The sequence below is a fragment of the Leptonychotes weddellii genome, chromosome 1 (assembly GCF_054177405.1).
Source record: "Leptonychotes weddellii isolate Sample4059 chromosome 1, ASM5417740v2, whole genome shotgun sequence".
NCBI classification, from domain to species: Eukaryota; Metazoa; Chordata; class Mammalia; order Carnivora; family Phocidae; genus Leptonychotes; species Leptonychotes weddellii.
This window is the reverse complement of record NC_138369.1, coordinates 17262398-17278517: the sequence shown is the minus strand read 5'-3', so window position 1 is coordinate 17278517 and position 16120 is coordinate 17262398. Positions and strand designations below refer to the sequence as shown.

Here is a 16120-nt window from a genome sequence, read left to right as displayed (position 1 = left end):
GGTCACAGGTCACACAATGAAGCAGGACGACAACAGAATAGAACCTAGGTTTCTCCACCCATGGAGAATCCTATGGATGTGATTCCAAGTGACCGGTGTTCTTTTAAATGACACTTGTTTTAAGTTCGGAGGAGTGAACCATTTAAAGAATCTCTGACGGGCGACTAATTGGCCCTTAAGGTATTGAGCGAACGCCCTGTTTCAAGGGCCCTTTAAGAGGACACAAATACAATGACCCACGTGTCCTCCACTTCCGGGATCCTTGAAGCCTTTCCTACCGGTGGTTAATCCCGGCCCGCCCTCAAGGTATCTTGGGAAAAGTAGTTCCACTTTTCTGCACACACAAGGTGGCGGCCGTCTTGAAACTGCATTTCCCAGAAGGCTGTGCTCGTCGTGCGGTAAACCGAGCTACGGGGCCGATGCAGTGAACCCCTCATCCTGGGTTTTGTAATTTCTTAGGGGATTAGTGACAGTGGACGGAGACCTTTGGCGGCGGCACCCGTGGGCTGCTGTTCTGGCGGAGCTGCGCGCGGAGGCCGTAGAACCGGCCACACAGCTCTGCTTCCGGCCGGGGGACAAAAAGCGGAGGTGCAGCGTCTCCTTTAATCGTCGTGGGCGGGGCGTGGCGACGCGACTCGCGTTGCTATTGGCGGCGGTTGGGGGCGCGGAAACTGAACGGGCCGCAACGGCCGACGCTGCCTTCTCCGGCGCCTTGGGCGCCCCGGGCCCGCCATGGCGGCACCTTGCCCTGTAAGTTCTTGCCGGCGGTGGTTGCCCGGCCTTAGTCTCCCCGCTGGGACTGTGGGTGCCTAGCCGAGGTGATGGCTGCTAGGGGGCGAGTGGGATGCTAGGTCCCGAGCCAGTCTTCTCCAGCCTGTTTACCGTCTGTGCAGGGGGCGCTGGGTCGGGACACGTAGTGAGCACCTCCTGAGTGCCAGACCCTTTGCGGACTACGGGGGCGGACCAACGAGTCCCCGCTCCCCGGATTTGCATCCTAGCGGAGGAGACACTAGTACTAGTACGTTTCGACTGGAGGTCGGGCTGGAGGCCAGCTCCGGGCCTCAGTCTCACCATCCTCAGCAGTGGGTGGCTGGGTAGGGGCTTGTTGAGCGAACACCGTGCTCGGACGGGACAGCCCAGGTCTGCAGTGTGATCTGGGCCGGGCGCCCTGAGTCCCAGTTTCCTCCAGAGGGAAGCACTCCAAAACCCCTCTTTTTGAGAGATTGTTTAAACATGTCTGGCCTTTGGGCTGGGTTGAGAGTCAGGAAGACCGGGTGGTGCCTGTTGGCATGTGGGGCCTTGAGCAGAGGGCCCAGACTTAGGATCCAGGCTTTTTGACCCCTAATCTAGCCCTTCCCATAAGTCCCTCCCCACTTCCTTCCATATATAAACCACCTTAGGGTGCAGCCACTGAGGAACCACAGAGGCGGGTAGGATGAGGAGGTGGGAAGGATGTTGGGAGGTTTCGGGGTCCCCTGGTCAGAGGTGGAACCGAACTTACCTCTGCGCATTGAGCCTAGAGGTGGGCATTATCTTGTTCTCCCAAGAGGTTCAGGTGAAGCAGTTGCTGCTCTGTTGCCCTCCACCCCAGCTGCCACTCCATTTCTTCTTGAAAGGGTGACTCAGGCCTGTGTGTTGGGGGTGGAGCTGGGCACAGGGCCATGGGGACCTTTGTTCTGGTTACAACTCTGTGGGGTGGCAATGGTCTTACTCTGCCCCAAGGACATTTTTTTCCCAGGAGGAGGTTTTGCTGGGCTCCCCGGTGCGCCCAAAATGCTTCTTTGAGGTTTCTGATATTTGGGGTAGGGGGAGATGTTTGCATGGCAGGGCTATAACTCTTCAAGTGCTAAGACAGCTGCTGTTGTGTGGAAAGAGTCTGGAATATTTTCTCCATGTCTTCCTAGCAGTGTCCTGAACTACTGCTTCCTTGACGACGTTGGGCACAGGTAGAGATGGTGGCACTGCCCCTTGGGGCCTGTCCAGGCTGACCTTTGGGTTCGTTGGCCAGTCTACAGTGAGATTGAGGATTCAGAATCTGATTCCTGAAATGGGGGTTGCTGAAAGGCCCCCATTTTCTCTCCTTGATTCTTTTTTTTAAGATTTTATTTATTTACTTGACAGAGCGAGACAGTGAGAGAGGGAACACAAGCAGGGGGAGTGGGAGAGGGAGAAGCAGGCTTCCCGCCGAGCAGGGAGCCCGATGCGGGGCTCGATCCCAGCACTCTGAGATCATGACCTGAGCCGAAGGCAGACGCTTAAACCATCTGAGCCACCCAGGTGCCCCCAAAAGATTTTATTTTTAAGTAACCTCTACACCCAATGTGAGGCTCAAACTCACAAGCCGGAGATCAAGAGTCGCACGCTCTAGTGACTGAGCCAGCCAGGCGCCCCACTTGTTGAATTACTTCTAAGTGTTTATTCTTTTTCATGTGTCATAAATGGATTTGTTATCATTCTTCAGATTGTGCATTGCTGGTATGCAGAAGTACAATAGAGTTTTTAAAATTTTTTTAAGGTGTTATTTATTCACTTGAGAGGGGGAGAGGCAGGGAGAGGGAGAAGCAGACTCCCAGCTGAGCAGGGAGCCCAACATGGGCCTTGATCCCAGGACCTGGAGATCATGACCTGAACCGAGGGCAGACGCTCAGCCATCTGAGCCACCCGGGCGTCCTACAATAGATTTTTATATATTGATCTTGCAACCTTGCTTAACTGGTTTATTAGCTCTAATAGTTTTTTAGCGAATTCCTTAGGATTTTCTATATACAAGATCATGCCTTGAGCATTTTTAAACCCCCCTGGCTGTTTTAGGAAGAGTCTTGGCCCTGGGAAAGCCCCTTCTTCATTCATATTTCACACATTTGACCCTGGCTCTCCTGCAGGAGGACCCCTCGCTGGAGAGGCATTTTAAAGGCCACCGAGATGCAGTTACCTGTGTGGACTTCAGTCTCAACACAAAGCAGCTGGGTAAGAGGAGGCATCTTCCTCGGCACTAGGTTATGAGCTGAGAGGGCAGAGTCTCTAGCTGGGAAGGGGGGGGGGGGGCGGTAGGGCACTGTGAGGACCCAGGTGCTTTGTCTAGCCCTGCATCTGGCTTCAGCTGGCCAGCTGTCTGGGGCTGGGTTTGTGAACTGCATTCTACATGCAGAGTGTGGGACTCAGAGAGTTGGGGGGCCTTGCCAAGGGCACGGAGCCTTGGAAGGTGGGTCCAGGGTCTGGGCTTTTCACTGCATATACCCCAGCCGTCTCTTGGGTCTGGCTGGTAGAATGGCCCTAAACAATGGCTCCTTTTCCTTGGGTCCTCGATTCTGTTGTCCACAGCAGTATGGGAGCATCCAGTGAGAAGGGCAAAGAGCAGAGCTGAGTACCCCTGCTCCTTGGTCGCTTGGGGGTTCCTACACAGCTGTCATGGCTGCCGCTTTCTTGTTTCTAGGGACAGGGCTCTCCCTTCATCCCATAGTCAAGGTCCCCTGCCAGAGACTACTGGTCACTGTAGATAAAGAGCAAACTGAAGTCATTTGATCTGTCTTGGGGATCTCTACGTTTCTGATTGACTTGGTCCCTCTCAGTGGCAAAAGGCCCATTGGGTCGGGCTGGGAGGACTTGCTCTCTAGTGCCCTTAGGGTGTGACTGTGGGGAACCCCATGGGGGATGAGTTTTCTCAGAGGCCCGCTGGGTTGCAGCCCAGGCCTTGCATGTGAAGGGCATCTCTTGGTCTGGCTCCCTTGTGGGCCTGCTGCTTGGAGAGCTGACAGCCCATCGATGCTCCAAACCCCAGCTCAGCAGTTGCTGGAAGTGTGGTCTTTCTTCTGTCCCCTTACCCCATCGTCCTGCTGGAGGCTCAAGGCCCACTAGAGCTGAGGGTCACAGCATCCCTGCTTTCTCAGCCAGTGGCTCCATGGACTCATGCCTCATGGTCTGGCACATGAAGCCCCAGTCACGTGCCTACCGCTTTGCGGGCCACAAGGACGCTGTCACCTGTGTGAACTTCTCCCCTTCGGGACACCTGCTGGCCTCAGGCTCCCGAGACAAGACTGTCCGGATCTGGATACCCAATGTGTGAGTTACAGACTTGGAAGGGCTTGTCTGAGCCTGGGGTCCTGGTGCCAGAGCTGTCCCCACTCCAGTCCCCATCCTGGCTCTGGACTTGTCATGGTGGGGCATCTGCCCTACTTCTGAAGGGGTGCTGTCAGAAGCTGAGCCCTCCCCTTAGGGTTGGGAGAGGGATTCTGGGCTTACCGCAGCCATCCTGGAAGGGCTCCCGTCTGATGCTGCTCACATATGGGCAGGGTGGGTGGTGGTTCTGGCCTTCCTTGTGGGGGGCTGGGGTGGCAGGCCTGCACGGACGTCGGGAAGGGCCCCTGAGGGGTCGGGAGAGCGTTGATGTGCTCACGGGCCCTCCTGTCACCGTTGTGGGTCTCCTGAATCGGAATACCCGTCCCTGCAGCAAAGGCGAGTCTACCGTGTTTCGTGCACACACAGCCACAGTGAGGAGCATCCACTTCTGCAGTGACGGCCAGTCTTTTGTGACGGCCTCCGACGACAAAACAGTTAAGGTGTGGTCAACTCATCGCCAGAAATTCCTGTTCTCCCTGAGCCAGCACATCAACTGGGTCCGCTGCGCCAGGTGAGCATCATCCTGCGCCCAGACCCTCGGAGGGACCTGGGGCTTGAGGGGCACCGAGGCGCTGTCAGGCGCCAGTAGCGTGACCTTGGGCGAACTAGCTACTCTTTCATATTCCTGAGCCTCAGCTTCCTGATTGGGAAAATGGGAGCAAAGAAGTTGTCGCACTGTAAATTGCTGAGGAGCTTCTAGCTCACATATGACAAGTAAGTGAGTTCGTTGCCAGCCATGATTGAGCCCCTGACCTCCGGACTAATGCGGCCGGAAGCAAGTCGGCAGGGGCCATTTAGGAGCAATAGCGACAAGATGATGTCACTAGTAGCACTCTACAGTTTGTTTTCACTTTTCATGGCAGGCCTGCAGCCTAGGCAGTGTCATTCCCATTTTACAGATGAGGACACCGAGGCTCAGAACAGCGCAGTGTCTTGCCCCTGGGTGCTCGCTGGGGTTTGAAGCTGAGTCTGCCTCTCAGAAGTTGGTTTTGCTTGAGCTGCTGGGTGGATGTTGAGGCTTCTGAGGAGGCTGGTCTGGAGGCTGGCTCTCCCTTTGCTGTGGGGGAGGCAGTGCTGTGGGGATAGGCGCCAGGTGACCCACAGGACCTTTCAGGGTCCAAGGATTGCGGACACAAATGTGCCCACTTTCAGCTATTCTGATCCTTTCGACAGAGATCTCCGTGCTCCAGAGGAAGAGGTTGGGAGGTCTGGGGATGCTGGGAAACCATGGGAGTCAGAGGTTGGGGACTATTATGGTGTTCTTCTGGGGACCCCATGCAAGTTACTTGTTCTCCAGGGCACCTTTGTCCTGGGAGGTCCCTGATTGCTCAGAGAGGCCTCACCATCAGGTTCCTGAGAATAGGAGGGGCCAGGCCAGCAAACCAGTGTGAAGCCTACACCAGCCTTTGGTGGTGGGTCCCCAGGACCTCCACACATTTTTGTCGGTAGGTGGTTCTCAGAGTCAAATGTGGACTTGGGGGACCTGAGAACAGGGTAACGATGCTGATGGTGGCTTTGGGCCACCTTCATGCTAATAGCATGAGCAGTCAGCACGCACTTTGCCACATGCCACGTGCCGTGCTGGGGGCCTTGTGCATACAACGTTGCTCCCTGCCCACCATGAGTGTAGGTACCATTCTTACCCATCTCACAGAGGGAAAGCCGCTTGCCCAGGATCGCTCAGGGTCAGAGCAGTGTTCACGCTTTGGCTGGTTCTGGGATCTGGTGGTGGGCAGTGCAGGAAGGTGGCTGTGGAGGACAGTGTGCAGTGCCCACGGTGGTGTGACTTGTGCCCTGCCTGGTTCAGGTTCTCCCCAGACGGGCGGCTCATCGTGTCTGCCAGCGATGACAAGACTGTCAAACTATGGGACAAGACGAGCCGGGAGTGTGTCCACTCTTACTGTGAGCATGGCGGGTAAGTCACCGGACCCTGTCCTCCTCCTGCAGATGCTCAAGAAAAGCATGGACCTAGGCATGAAGGGGTCCCAGTGGCCTTATGTGGGGCCACGTCTCTGCTTCTCTCTGTCTCTGAATTTTTTCCTATGTGAGCGGGAGGTTCAGTCTCATCTCCATCCCCACAAATAACGGGTGCTTAACTTTAAGGCATGTGATTCTTGGGGCCTCTCTTTTCCTTTCACTTCCCAGTTCTCAGAATTGTGACTTGTCTCTCTGAAAGAAGGTGACCCTGGACCTCCCAAAATCATGTTAGTATGTTACCTGTGGTGATGGTTTTATAAATGAAAGGCTTGTCAGGTTCTTGTAAGTTCTTGGTGGCGGTTCACGTTGTGCCACATCATCAGGAGAGGGAGGAGCCTGCATTGGAGTAGGGCCTCACCTGTTCTGGTCTTCTCAATGAACGCCAGCTTGTGCGCTCCGCAGGTAGGCTGGGAGCCCCCGGGAAAGTCTCCTCCTGAGAGCCGGCCATGATGCCAGCCTGGATGTCACGTGTGGGGATATTGGGGGCCCTTGGCCTGTCTCCTGGAGATAGTCAACCAGTGGCCTTGGGGCCCTGCTGGCCCTTTGGGGCTGGGCCTCAGCAGGCAGGGGGCTTTGATGAGGGCCCTGCTTTGATGAGGGCCCCGACTCTGACTCTAAACACCCTAAGCTGTCGGCTGACCTTTGGGCTGAAGACCACTTTCTCTACTTGTATGTAGAAGTGGCTGCTGGGATTTGCTCCCTGGTAAGTCCATGTCCGGTCACTGTTAGCCACTGTTCTCACCCTCTCCTTGCTATCCCTTGGCCACCTGGTAAAGAAGCGGGGCAGGAGGGAGGTCTTCTGGGTTCGGGGAACAGCCTGAGCGGACGTGCAGGGATGTTGGAAAGGGCTGGATGTTTGGGGGTCTGTTCCGAGCCAGGACGGTCCTCCTCTAGCGTGTGGTGGCCCCTGTCTTTCCAGCTTTGTCACCTTCGTGGACTTCCACCCCAGCGGCACGTGCATTGCCGCCGGCGGCATGGACAACACGGTGAAGGTGTGGGACGTGCGGACACACCGGCTCTTGCAGCACTATCAGCGTGAGTGTCCGAGAGCGGCCGCTGCGGGGCTGGGGCGGCAGGTGGCCGGCTCGTTGCCGTGGTGTTGAGGCGGGCCTGAGGACGGCCCCGGTCAGTGGGGAGAAGGCCCGGGCCCGTTGGGATCTCCAGCAGCCGGTAGTCTGTGCCGTGGCCATGCTGCTCGGAACGCTGGCCCGAAGGTGGACCCTGGCGCTGCCTGGCGCCCACCAAGCCCTGTGGAGCCTGCTCCGGAGCCGGCAGAGTCTCCTGCACACTGCAGGGCGGGACGAGGAGCTCGCAGTGGATCTCTGGCCAGGGCTCTGCTCAGGGACCGCTTCTCAGGGGCTACCCGTGCTACTCGTCTCTAGAGCTAAGGGGAAAGGGGCAGGCCTGTCAAAAGAAGTCAGTGTTCATGGCACCTTGGCCACCTCTGGCCTCCTGGTGTCCTCCATAGGTATGGAGCCAAGAACCATACGGAAGGTCAACTTAGGCTAGAGACCAGGCTCAGGAGGCAGCCCTGGGGCTGTGTCCCCTGATCTAATGGTAGCCCTCGGAAGGCAGAGCGGCAGGCAGTCAGCATGGGCTGTGGCCAGTTCCAGCTGGGAGGTGGGGTAGGGACGGACTTGGGTGTGATTAGGATGAGCTTGTGGAGGGTACTAGAGCATGGAACTGTCTTGAGAGCAGGTGTGACTGGGGAGGGCCATGAGCCACCTCCGTTGTGGGGATGGGGCCAGGGAAGGAAGCTGGCGAGGGGCCACAGGAGGAACTAGGAGTTGTGCAGGGGGCAAAATGGTGGGTGGGCCTGTGGGCCTGGGGCTGAGACTGGGGAGGGGTAGAGCTGGAGTTGTTTGAGGAGCTGTGGTCGTTGACTTGGGACTAAGTTTAAAGACCATGGGCTCCTTTCCAGAATTCGCACCTGAAAATGGGAAGGATGTGTCTGGACAAAGGTGTGAGATTGGGGTTCAGAGCTCTCCTTTCCACCCACTATGAGCTCTTCTTAGCTGACTCTAAGATGTTGAGGTAACCGAGGCGAGGGAGAGGCTCCTGGTCTTAAAAAGCACACGGTGGAGGGTGGGCTCCGCAGCCAGCCTCAGCATTCCTAGTTGTGTGACGTTAGGCAGGTCACTTGACTCCTCTGGGCCCCCTGGGACAATGATAGGGCTTCCCTCACAGATGGTGTTGGGAGGGTAACGAATTGGTCTGTGTCAAGAGCTTAGGGAGTGCAGGAACCAGGTACTGTGTTCATGACGCCCGTGTTGCCAAGTCTGGGTCCTGGAGATCCTGGAGTAGGGAGTCTGGCCTGCATTGCCCTATACCACCACCAGGTGGCAGGGGCTAGCCGCATAACTGGTACCTTCCTCAACAGAGAGCCCTGGGGTTTGTCACAGCCGCCGTTTCAGACAGAGCTTCTAGAACAGAGCAGCTATGGGGTCTGCCCTCTGCTTGGAGACCACACCCCTCTTTCCCCTCCTTCAGGCTTTAGAGGCCTCTCTTCTGCTCTGGGCCAGGCCTGGGTTGGAGATCGGGCACATCTGCAGGGTTGACTGGGGGAAGGTTGGCAGGTGTGGAGGAGTGCTGGGCGGGAAGGCGCCACTGAGTGTGGGGTCAGGAGAGATGGGAAGGGAAGGTGACGAGGCAGTGCAGGTTAGGAGTATAGGCTGCTTCCTATCTGTAAAGGGGGTGGTAATAGTACCTTATGGGGTTTGAGAAGATCTGTTGGGAGAGTTCAAGTGAGTACTGGAAATGTGGTTTGTACCACATAAGTCTTTTAATTTTTTATTATTATTTCTTTTCACCACATAAGATTTGACACTGAGGGGAGAGGATCTCTAGGTGACTCTGGGAGGGTCCAGCCTCACCTCTGATGGGTCAGGAGCATGGGTCTGGTGTTTGTAGGGTGCACCAGCAGGTACCCATTGGGGAGGACCTTGAATGCCATACTGTGGCCCATGGTCCCAAAGTTGCAGCCTGGCTGGCTGTGCTGGGACTGGTCCCATTGCTTGAGGAGCGAAGATCTGTCTGAGAGGACAGCAGTGCTGAGAGCCTACATGGGTGGGAAGCTGGTGTGTCTGGGTGATTGGTGGGTGGGCTGCTTGCAGCCGGTGTCTGAGGGAGGGCTGGGCATCTGAGTGGGGCAGGGATCGGGCCCAGGGAGATAGGCTTTGGAGATTGAATAGAGTTAGGAGGTGATGCTGTGGGTTGAGTGGCCACCTGGGCCCAGGAACTGGGGGCTTGAGAAGGGCTGGGGCGATATCCTGGGTCCCTGTGTTTAAGGGGCCATAGAGGGAAAGGTTGACAAAGCAGCCAGAGTGAGGGCTGATGGGGCAGAGCCAGGGGCATGAAGGAATGCAACGTCTCCTAAAGAGGTGGTCAGGAGGGGGAGTGATGTAGGGCAGTCGAGGAGGGTGGCGGGTGCTGGAGAGAGGTCCTGGGCATGGGAGGTCAGTGACTGGCAGGGCCGGGGAGGTGGTGGGAGGGCTCAGGTGTCATCAGGAGCCAAGTCCTGAGGGGACCCGGGTGCATGAGGCTGACAGGCTCTGCAGAGAGATTTCAGTGTGTTTTTGCTTGTCCTTTGCTCCTATGACAGAGCTACCCAGTGTCTTATTCCTAAGCCACCCCAATATAGATCAGACGCCTTGGGTGGCTTGGAGTACCTCATAGACAATCGGGTTTCCTCAGCTCCCTGCCCAATGCATGGCGCACGGGGCAGCAAACTCATCCCACTGCCTCTGAGCTTACCCTCTGGGGCTCAAGGAGAGCTCGGTGGATCTGAGCACATTGGCTGGGGGACGTACCCCTCACCCTTTATGCTGCTTGAGGGACCTGGCCAGGTCTGCTCAGGTCTAGCGGCTTCCCCAAAGAGCTCCATGGCCAAACCTTCTACCTGAGAGGCTCCCCCTACCCCCTTAGTAGCAGCTGCTCCCTCATCCTCAGAGGTGCCGGGGCATCTGTTTGGAGGCTGATTCCCCGAGAATGACTCCTGGCACTCTGGCAGCAGATGCCTGAGCTGTTTTCGATCCTTGGCCCCTGGGAAACCCAGAGGAAAGTTTTTAAGAATACCATAACATCTAGTGTCTCCCTTGGTGACTCCGAATGAGTACCAGGCACTCCTGGGTGGGCTTGAGGCACATGAGCTTGTTGGGCTTTTCTGAGACCCTTTGATTCCTGATACTGCAGTGTGTGGTCAGCAGCCGCAGCCTGCCCGTGTCCAGCTGCCCCGTGGTTGCGCGTCACGGAGGACACTTCCTGTTCCATGCTGGGTTGTCGGGAGTTAAGCTGGCACCATCTGTCTCAGGCAAGGAGTTTCTTGGCTCTGACCTGTCCCTGTGGGGAGCAGTTCTGGTTTCCCAATTCAGCGAGGAGACGGTGGGGCTGCCGGATCCCTGGGAGTGCCAGGCCCCACGGAGGTGGGTTAGGCTCCATATGCTCCGAGCCCACGAGAAGGCTGTTCAGACATCTGAGCAGCAACCCCCATCCGGAACCCGTAGTGCAGTTTGCGGCTCACAGGCACGTGCAGGTCCGCTAGCCAGTGACAGGCCCCGGGGGGGCTAGCAGGACAGGGCTACTCCCCATTTCACAGATAGGCAGTTTGAGGCTTGTCCATGGTCCCACGGCTGGGAAGCTGGGAATCTGAGTTTCCAACGGAAGGCCTCTGAGTGTGGCGTTCTGTCCGCTGCTCCACGCTGGCTTCCTTACACCATGTTGATTCTAGTCATTTGCTTCCTGAGGCCCCTGGGAGGGTTTGGTTTGGCCCTCTCCAGAAATTCTAGTTAGAGCTCAGAGTCCCAGGTTCTCTGTCCCCTGGTTCTTAACACACCCCTCTGCCCTACCCCAGATCTGGTCACAGAGGATTTTCAGGCAGCTGTGCAGTCAGTTGGTGGGGCGGGCCTGTATCCTTTGGTTGGTGTTTTGAGACCAGAAGGGTTGGTCAGGAGGGCAGTGCACTGTCCCACGTGATCTGGCCAGCTCACTGGCCCTTTCCCACCATCCCTAAGTGGGCATTGGTGTGACATTCACACAGCAGGGTTTTGAGCATCCTTCCCTGCTGGTATCAGAGCACCTTCATTGTACGAATCCGTAGTCCCTTGTGAACCCGAAGTCGCTGGGGAGGCCAGTTGCATGTTATGAGAAGCCCCCCCAGGTGAAGTGCGCTGCGCCCTTTGTGATGGTGGTGGGCTGGGGCGGGGGCTTGGCCTCGTGTGGCCTGCCTTAGAAAGCTACCTCTGACTTGGGTACCTGGGACTTCTCTGGGCCCCTTGGTCAGTTTGGAGCCCACTGGGCAGTGGACCAGGTTTGCTGAGGGCTTGTACATGCCACGCTGTGTGGGCAGAGTGGATTGTGGGTACCTAGGACTCTCCTTAGGCCACGTGCTGCCCACAAGCTATGGCCAGTTCCCAGTGCTTAGGGGCAGGGTCTGCAGTGGCCTCGGTCCCACCTTCTCTGGGTTCCTGGTGACCTGTAGAATCTTGATGTTGGTATATCTCTGACCATGAGTTGGAATCTCTTCTCTGGGGCACTGTGCCGTCAGTTGTCACCAATCAGTGCCATGGAAGCAAGAAGAGGGCCTAGCAAGCTTTGGGTCTGATGAGAAGTGGATTGTTCCTGGACAGTCACTGCTCAGGACTTTATGGTGGGAGCCTCCCCGGGGGACTGGCGTGCAGGGGTGATTCTTAGGATGAGGCCTCCCTAGAATGTGTCTCCCACCTCTATAGAGCCAGAGAGGCTGCCCCAGGCTGGCGGGGCTGGTGGGTGAGGCAGGAGAATGAGGAGGGAAATTCGGCAGTGGGTCCTGGTATCTAATACATCCTCATCCCCCAAGCTGTGCCCTCTTCTGGAGTAAATGGTTCCAGATGTTTCCACCCCAGCGAGGAGGCCTTTGATATTCCTGCCATTTATAGCAGAGCAGGGCTTTTGGTGCCCTTCCTCTGGGGGAGATTCCCTCCCTGGGGTAGACTTGCCCAGCTGGGGGGCCCTGGCGTGCTATCCACATCCTGACCCCACCGCCCTGGTGGTGCTGGGAAGCCCTGGGCCCTCCCTGATCCACCCTCCTGGCCCGGTTGCACCTCTGCCAGCTTTGTCTCAGGTGGGGCGGGGTGGCGTTCATTCCAGGCCAGGCTGCCAAGGGCTGCAGAAACAAGAATAGCGTGCCCTTCTCCAGGCTCAGGGAGGGAGACGCGCCGGGGGCAGCATTTGAAGGGGCCCAAAGGGAGATGGGGCCTGGGGAGACAGATGCAGGGCAGGCCGCCTCTCAGAGCTGTCCTGCTGTGGGGCAGAGGGGTTGAGGGTGGCAGGGCTCCCCTCCTCCCACCCCACTTCACTGCCAGTGTGAACCAGCAATCTGGCGAGCATTGCGGGCCCCTCGGGAGTGCAGGGCACTAGCTCTTCGCCTGTAGACTCACGACCTGAAGGGCTGGCGGGAGGATGCCGAGCCAGACTGGGCTCCCGCTTCCCTGGACACCACTCACTCTTTTGCGGGGGAGGGAAGGATTCACTTTTTATCATTCACCCAGTTGTGTAATCACAGTGACTGTATTCGGATGGTTAAAAAAAAAAAAATCTGGAAGTATGCAGAGTAAAAATGAGAAGTCCCTGTATTCCTGTCCTCCCCAGGGGCCTCTATAGAAGGTCTCTGTCTGGAGCTTCTGTCCACTTCCCTCTGCATGTGCGTCCCTTCCACCTGTGGGTAGTGGCAGTCACGCTCTGCGTTACGAACGTTCTTTCTGCCACTGCTTGTGGCTGGCTCCTGCCTGTTCAGTTCCTGATGGGTCAGCTGTGGCCGTATTCTTTGGCTCTCCATGCCCCAAGTCTTGGTAAACACTGAGGATGCTGACCTCCCCCACCCCCCACGGCCTCGAGTGGGGGGAGTGCGGCGGGCTGAGGGCGCTGTGCTCTGCCTCTGTGGAGACCCCCTCAGCCCCCTTGCAGGCTGGCTCCTGGAGCTGTGGTGCTTAGAGAGTGCTCAGACATAAATACTGTGTTATGTAAAGCCCTGGCTGTCTCCCCTAAGTGTGCTTGGGAACATGTACCCACACTCCCCAGGCGTATCAGCACATCAGCTGGGCTGGTTTCTGAGGGGCTCCATGTGCCCCTGTGGGCTCTGTGGAAGGCCAGCCTGTGGTGGATGTGTTTCTGGCCTCGCACTGGTTCTTGCAGACCCACAGGGCCAGGGTGAGAGGTTGGTTTTAGAGTTTGTCTTTCTGTTTGTAGCAGTTCTGATTCGGCGGGCCCTGGTTATGTCACCCCCACTGGTGTCCCCCACCTGGCCTGTGGTGGTGGGGATGAAGGCACTGAGGTCTTCTTTAGCAGCTGCTTTCAGAAGCTGTGATGGAGCTGGTCCTCACATTGTTGTCCCCACATGTGGCCTGCCTGGGTCCAACTCACCTACTCACCAGCCACTTTCTGAGTCCTGCTCAGTGTCAGGTGCTGAGCCGAGAGGCAAGGACCCGACACAGCCCCTGCCTGACGGAGCACACAGTCTCATGGGGGACCTGGCCATGAGTCAGAGAGCTACACGGGAATGTAAAACACTGCAGTGAAGAGTGCGTCCACCAGAGACTTACGGTGCTTCAGGGGGACAATTCAGGGGGGTGGCCCCGATGAGGTCGGGAGGCTTCCCTGAGGAGGTGACTGAGCAGTGAGCTTCAAGGTCAGGGGTAGAGGTGGGCAAGAGTCTCCCAGGTCCGTGTGGAGCAGCTGGGAAGCTGACAGGGCTGGGGTGGCCAGATCTCACAGAGTGAGGGTCACCAGGATGGGCGGGCTCAGGCCAGGCCACTGGGGAAAAGAAAGTCACAGATGAGGTTGAGCTGTTGCGTGGGTAAAGCGGCAGGACCTGGAAGCTGCGTATGACACCTGGGGCAGCAGAGAGGCCCATCGGAGGGCTCCCTCTGTACAGAGGCCTCACAGGCAGGCTCCCCCCGCCCTGCGCCCCAACACGTGGGTGCCATGATACAGCAGGAGAAATGGGTGCAGCATGTCAGGGTGCTTGCTGAGGGTCCTAAGGTGAGGGACAGTGGGGAGGCTGGGATTGGAACCCAGGCCCGACTGGCTCCTGAACGTGTGTCTTACCTCTGCCCGCCTGCCCCACACGCATGCTCTCGTCGGGCAGGGGCATCGTACTGGCACCTCAGGGATTGTCTTTTCTGTTCGGTTTCCCCTAAGTAGCGGTATGAGAGACAGCTTGGGTGTTAGGTTTGAGCACTCTGTTCTGCTCCAGCCCGACCGCTCCGTGTGGCAGGAGAGCAAGGGGAATCGCCCCATCCCTCTGGCCTTGTCATGTGGGCTCCCGCCTGCCCCATGTCTCCTGCTGCCTGTCCTCAGCTCTGGATGAGTCCGCTCCTGTTCTTTGGTTGTGGGGCTCCCCACGTCGTTGGAGCTGTGGCCGCCCTGGCTCAGCCCTGTGCTGAGCCTCGGTTGGCCCCAGTTGCCCGTCTTCAGGCTCCAGCTGCATCCCTGGGCCTCCCAACCAGCGCCTGACTGATGTCCCTCCCCCAGTGCACAGCGCGGCGGTGAATGCCCTGTCCTTTCACCCGTCCGGAAACTACCTGCTCACGGCCTCTAGCGACTCGACCTTGAAGATTCTGGACCTCATGGAGGGCCGGCTGCTCTACACGCTCCACGGGCATCAGGTGAGGGCATCAGCCTGGTGCTGTGGTGTGGAGGGGGGCGGAGGTGCCGTCTCGAGGCCCATACGGGGCTGGGGTTCACCGGAGGGGGCCCTTCCCTTGGAGCCCGCTGGGGATGGTTTCTGTGGTCCCCTCCGGCCTGGGCAGTGGGGTGAGATGCAGAAACAGGTTTGCCCCTCACAGGACCTATGACCTCTGGCAGAAGTGCTGGGCCTGGTGCCGCAGCTGAGTAGAGCGTGCAGGGGTTAACTTGGGTGGGGGTGGGGGGGAGGCATCTGGACATGGTGGGCACACTTCGCCCAGGGGGCTGCATGGAAACTGTTCCACAGTGACCTCAGGTGTCCCTTGGTCCAACAGTTGAGTAGAGCCCTGGAACCCCTGCCCAGAATCAGGGTCTCTTGGGGGTCTGCAGACATCGGTGCCTTTGGGGACAGTAACCACAGGTGTCTCTCAGAGGCAGGTGCTAAGGGGGACGTCTTCCCGTGTGTGTGTGTTTGCGAATTCCTGGAATTGAAGCAAGGGAGCAGAGCCCTTCTCTCTGAGTGACTTTTGCCAGTGCGGCCGGTGGCCTGGACTCCCTGGGTGGGCAGCGACCAGCACCAGCCCCCGTGGGCCGGCCGTGGGGAGGTGGGTTGCTTGTAGCCCTCCCTAGCCACTGGCCTGGGTGCCGGCCTCTCGCACCACCCTGTCAGAAAGTGTGGCTGAGCAGAGCGGTCATTGGAGTTTCTCCTGTTGGGACATAATTGCCGCACCCAAGTGGGGCCGGGGGTGCCAAGAGTTCATCCCCTTCTCCACCTGTGGGCGGGAGGCAGGCAGAGAGGCGAGTGGGGATGAACTCTCGAGGGCTGAGGCAGGCCCCGCTGTGCTCATGTATCTTGGGCTGGCAGCTCTGGATTCCGCTGCCATCTGAGTTGGGCACGTGGGGGCCATTGGCCATGGCTTGGGGTGGGAGCCTGGGCTTTTCCTTGTGCTCTCTTGGGACTTGGAAGGCTGCCTGCTCCCCTCAGCCCATGGTGACCGCTTGTCCTCCCTGTCACACATTTGGAGTGCAGGACCAGCGGTCCCATCCCCCCAGTGGCTGGCCCATCTAGGTGTAATATCTGGCCTCTGGGCTGGGTGATTGCTGCTCTTGTTGCAAGCTTGTTAGGGAGCCACCTTGTTAGCCCTTTGGCAAGTCAATTATTCAGTCACGTGTAACCAGTTTGGGATCTTATAACCAGGAGGACATTTGAAAACCACATGAGGGGCGCCTGGGTGGCTCAGTTGGGTGGGCGACTGCCTTCGGCTCAGGTCATGATCCTGGAGTCCCGGGATCGAGTCCTGCATCGGGCTCCCTGCTCGGCGGGGAGTCTGCTTCTCCCCCTGACCCTCCTCCCTCTCATGCTCTCTGT

At 57.9% G+C, this 16120-nt stretch overlaps 1 protein-coding gene across 4 annotated transcripts in view; it reads left to right on the top strand.

Annotated features, from left to right (window-relative positions):
- The first annotated feature begins 344 nt into the window (after positions 1 to 344).
- Positions 345 to 16120, top strand: part of POC1A (POC1 centriolar protein A) — a 68849-nt gene continuing 53073 nt past the window's right edge. Inside the window, exons 1-7 of one of the 4 annotated variants that reach the window (XM_081818756.1) lie at positions 345 to 750; positions 2883 to 2967; positions 3888 to 4059; positions 4448 to 4627; positions 5924 to 6031; positions 7013 to 7128; positions 14599 to 14732. In XM_081818756.1, coding sequence (XP_081674882.1) covers positions 733 to 750; positions 2883 to 2967; positions 3888 to 4059; positions 4448 to 4627; positions 5924 to 6031; positions 7013 to 7128; positions 14599 to 14732 — 813 coding nt within the window. In that variant the 5' untranslated portion in view covers positions 345 to 732. Of the gene's footprint in view, positions 751 to 999; positions 1019 to 2882; positions 2968 to 3887; positions 4060 to 4447; positions 4628 to 5923; positions 6032 to 7012; positions 7129 to 14598; positions 14733 to 16120 lie in introns of those variants that run through there. The other 3 variants (XM_081818750.1, XM_081818743.1, XM_081818744.1) reach the window with 3 other exon arrangements.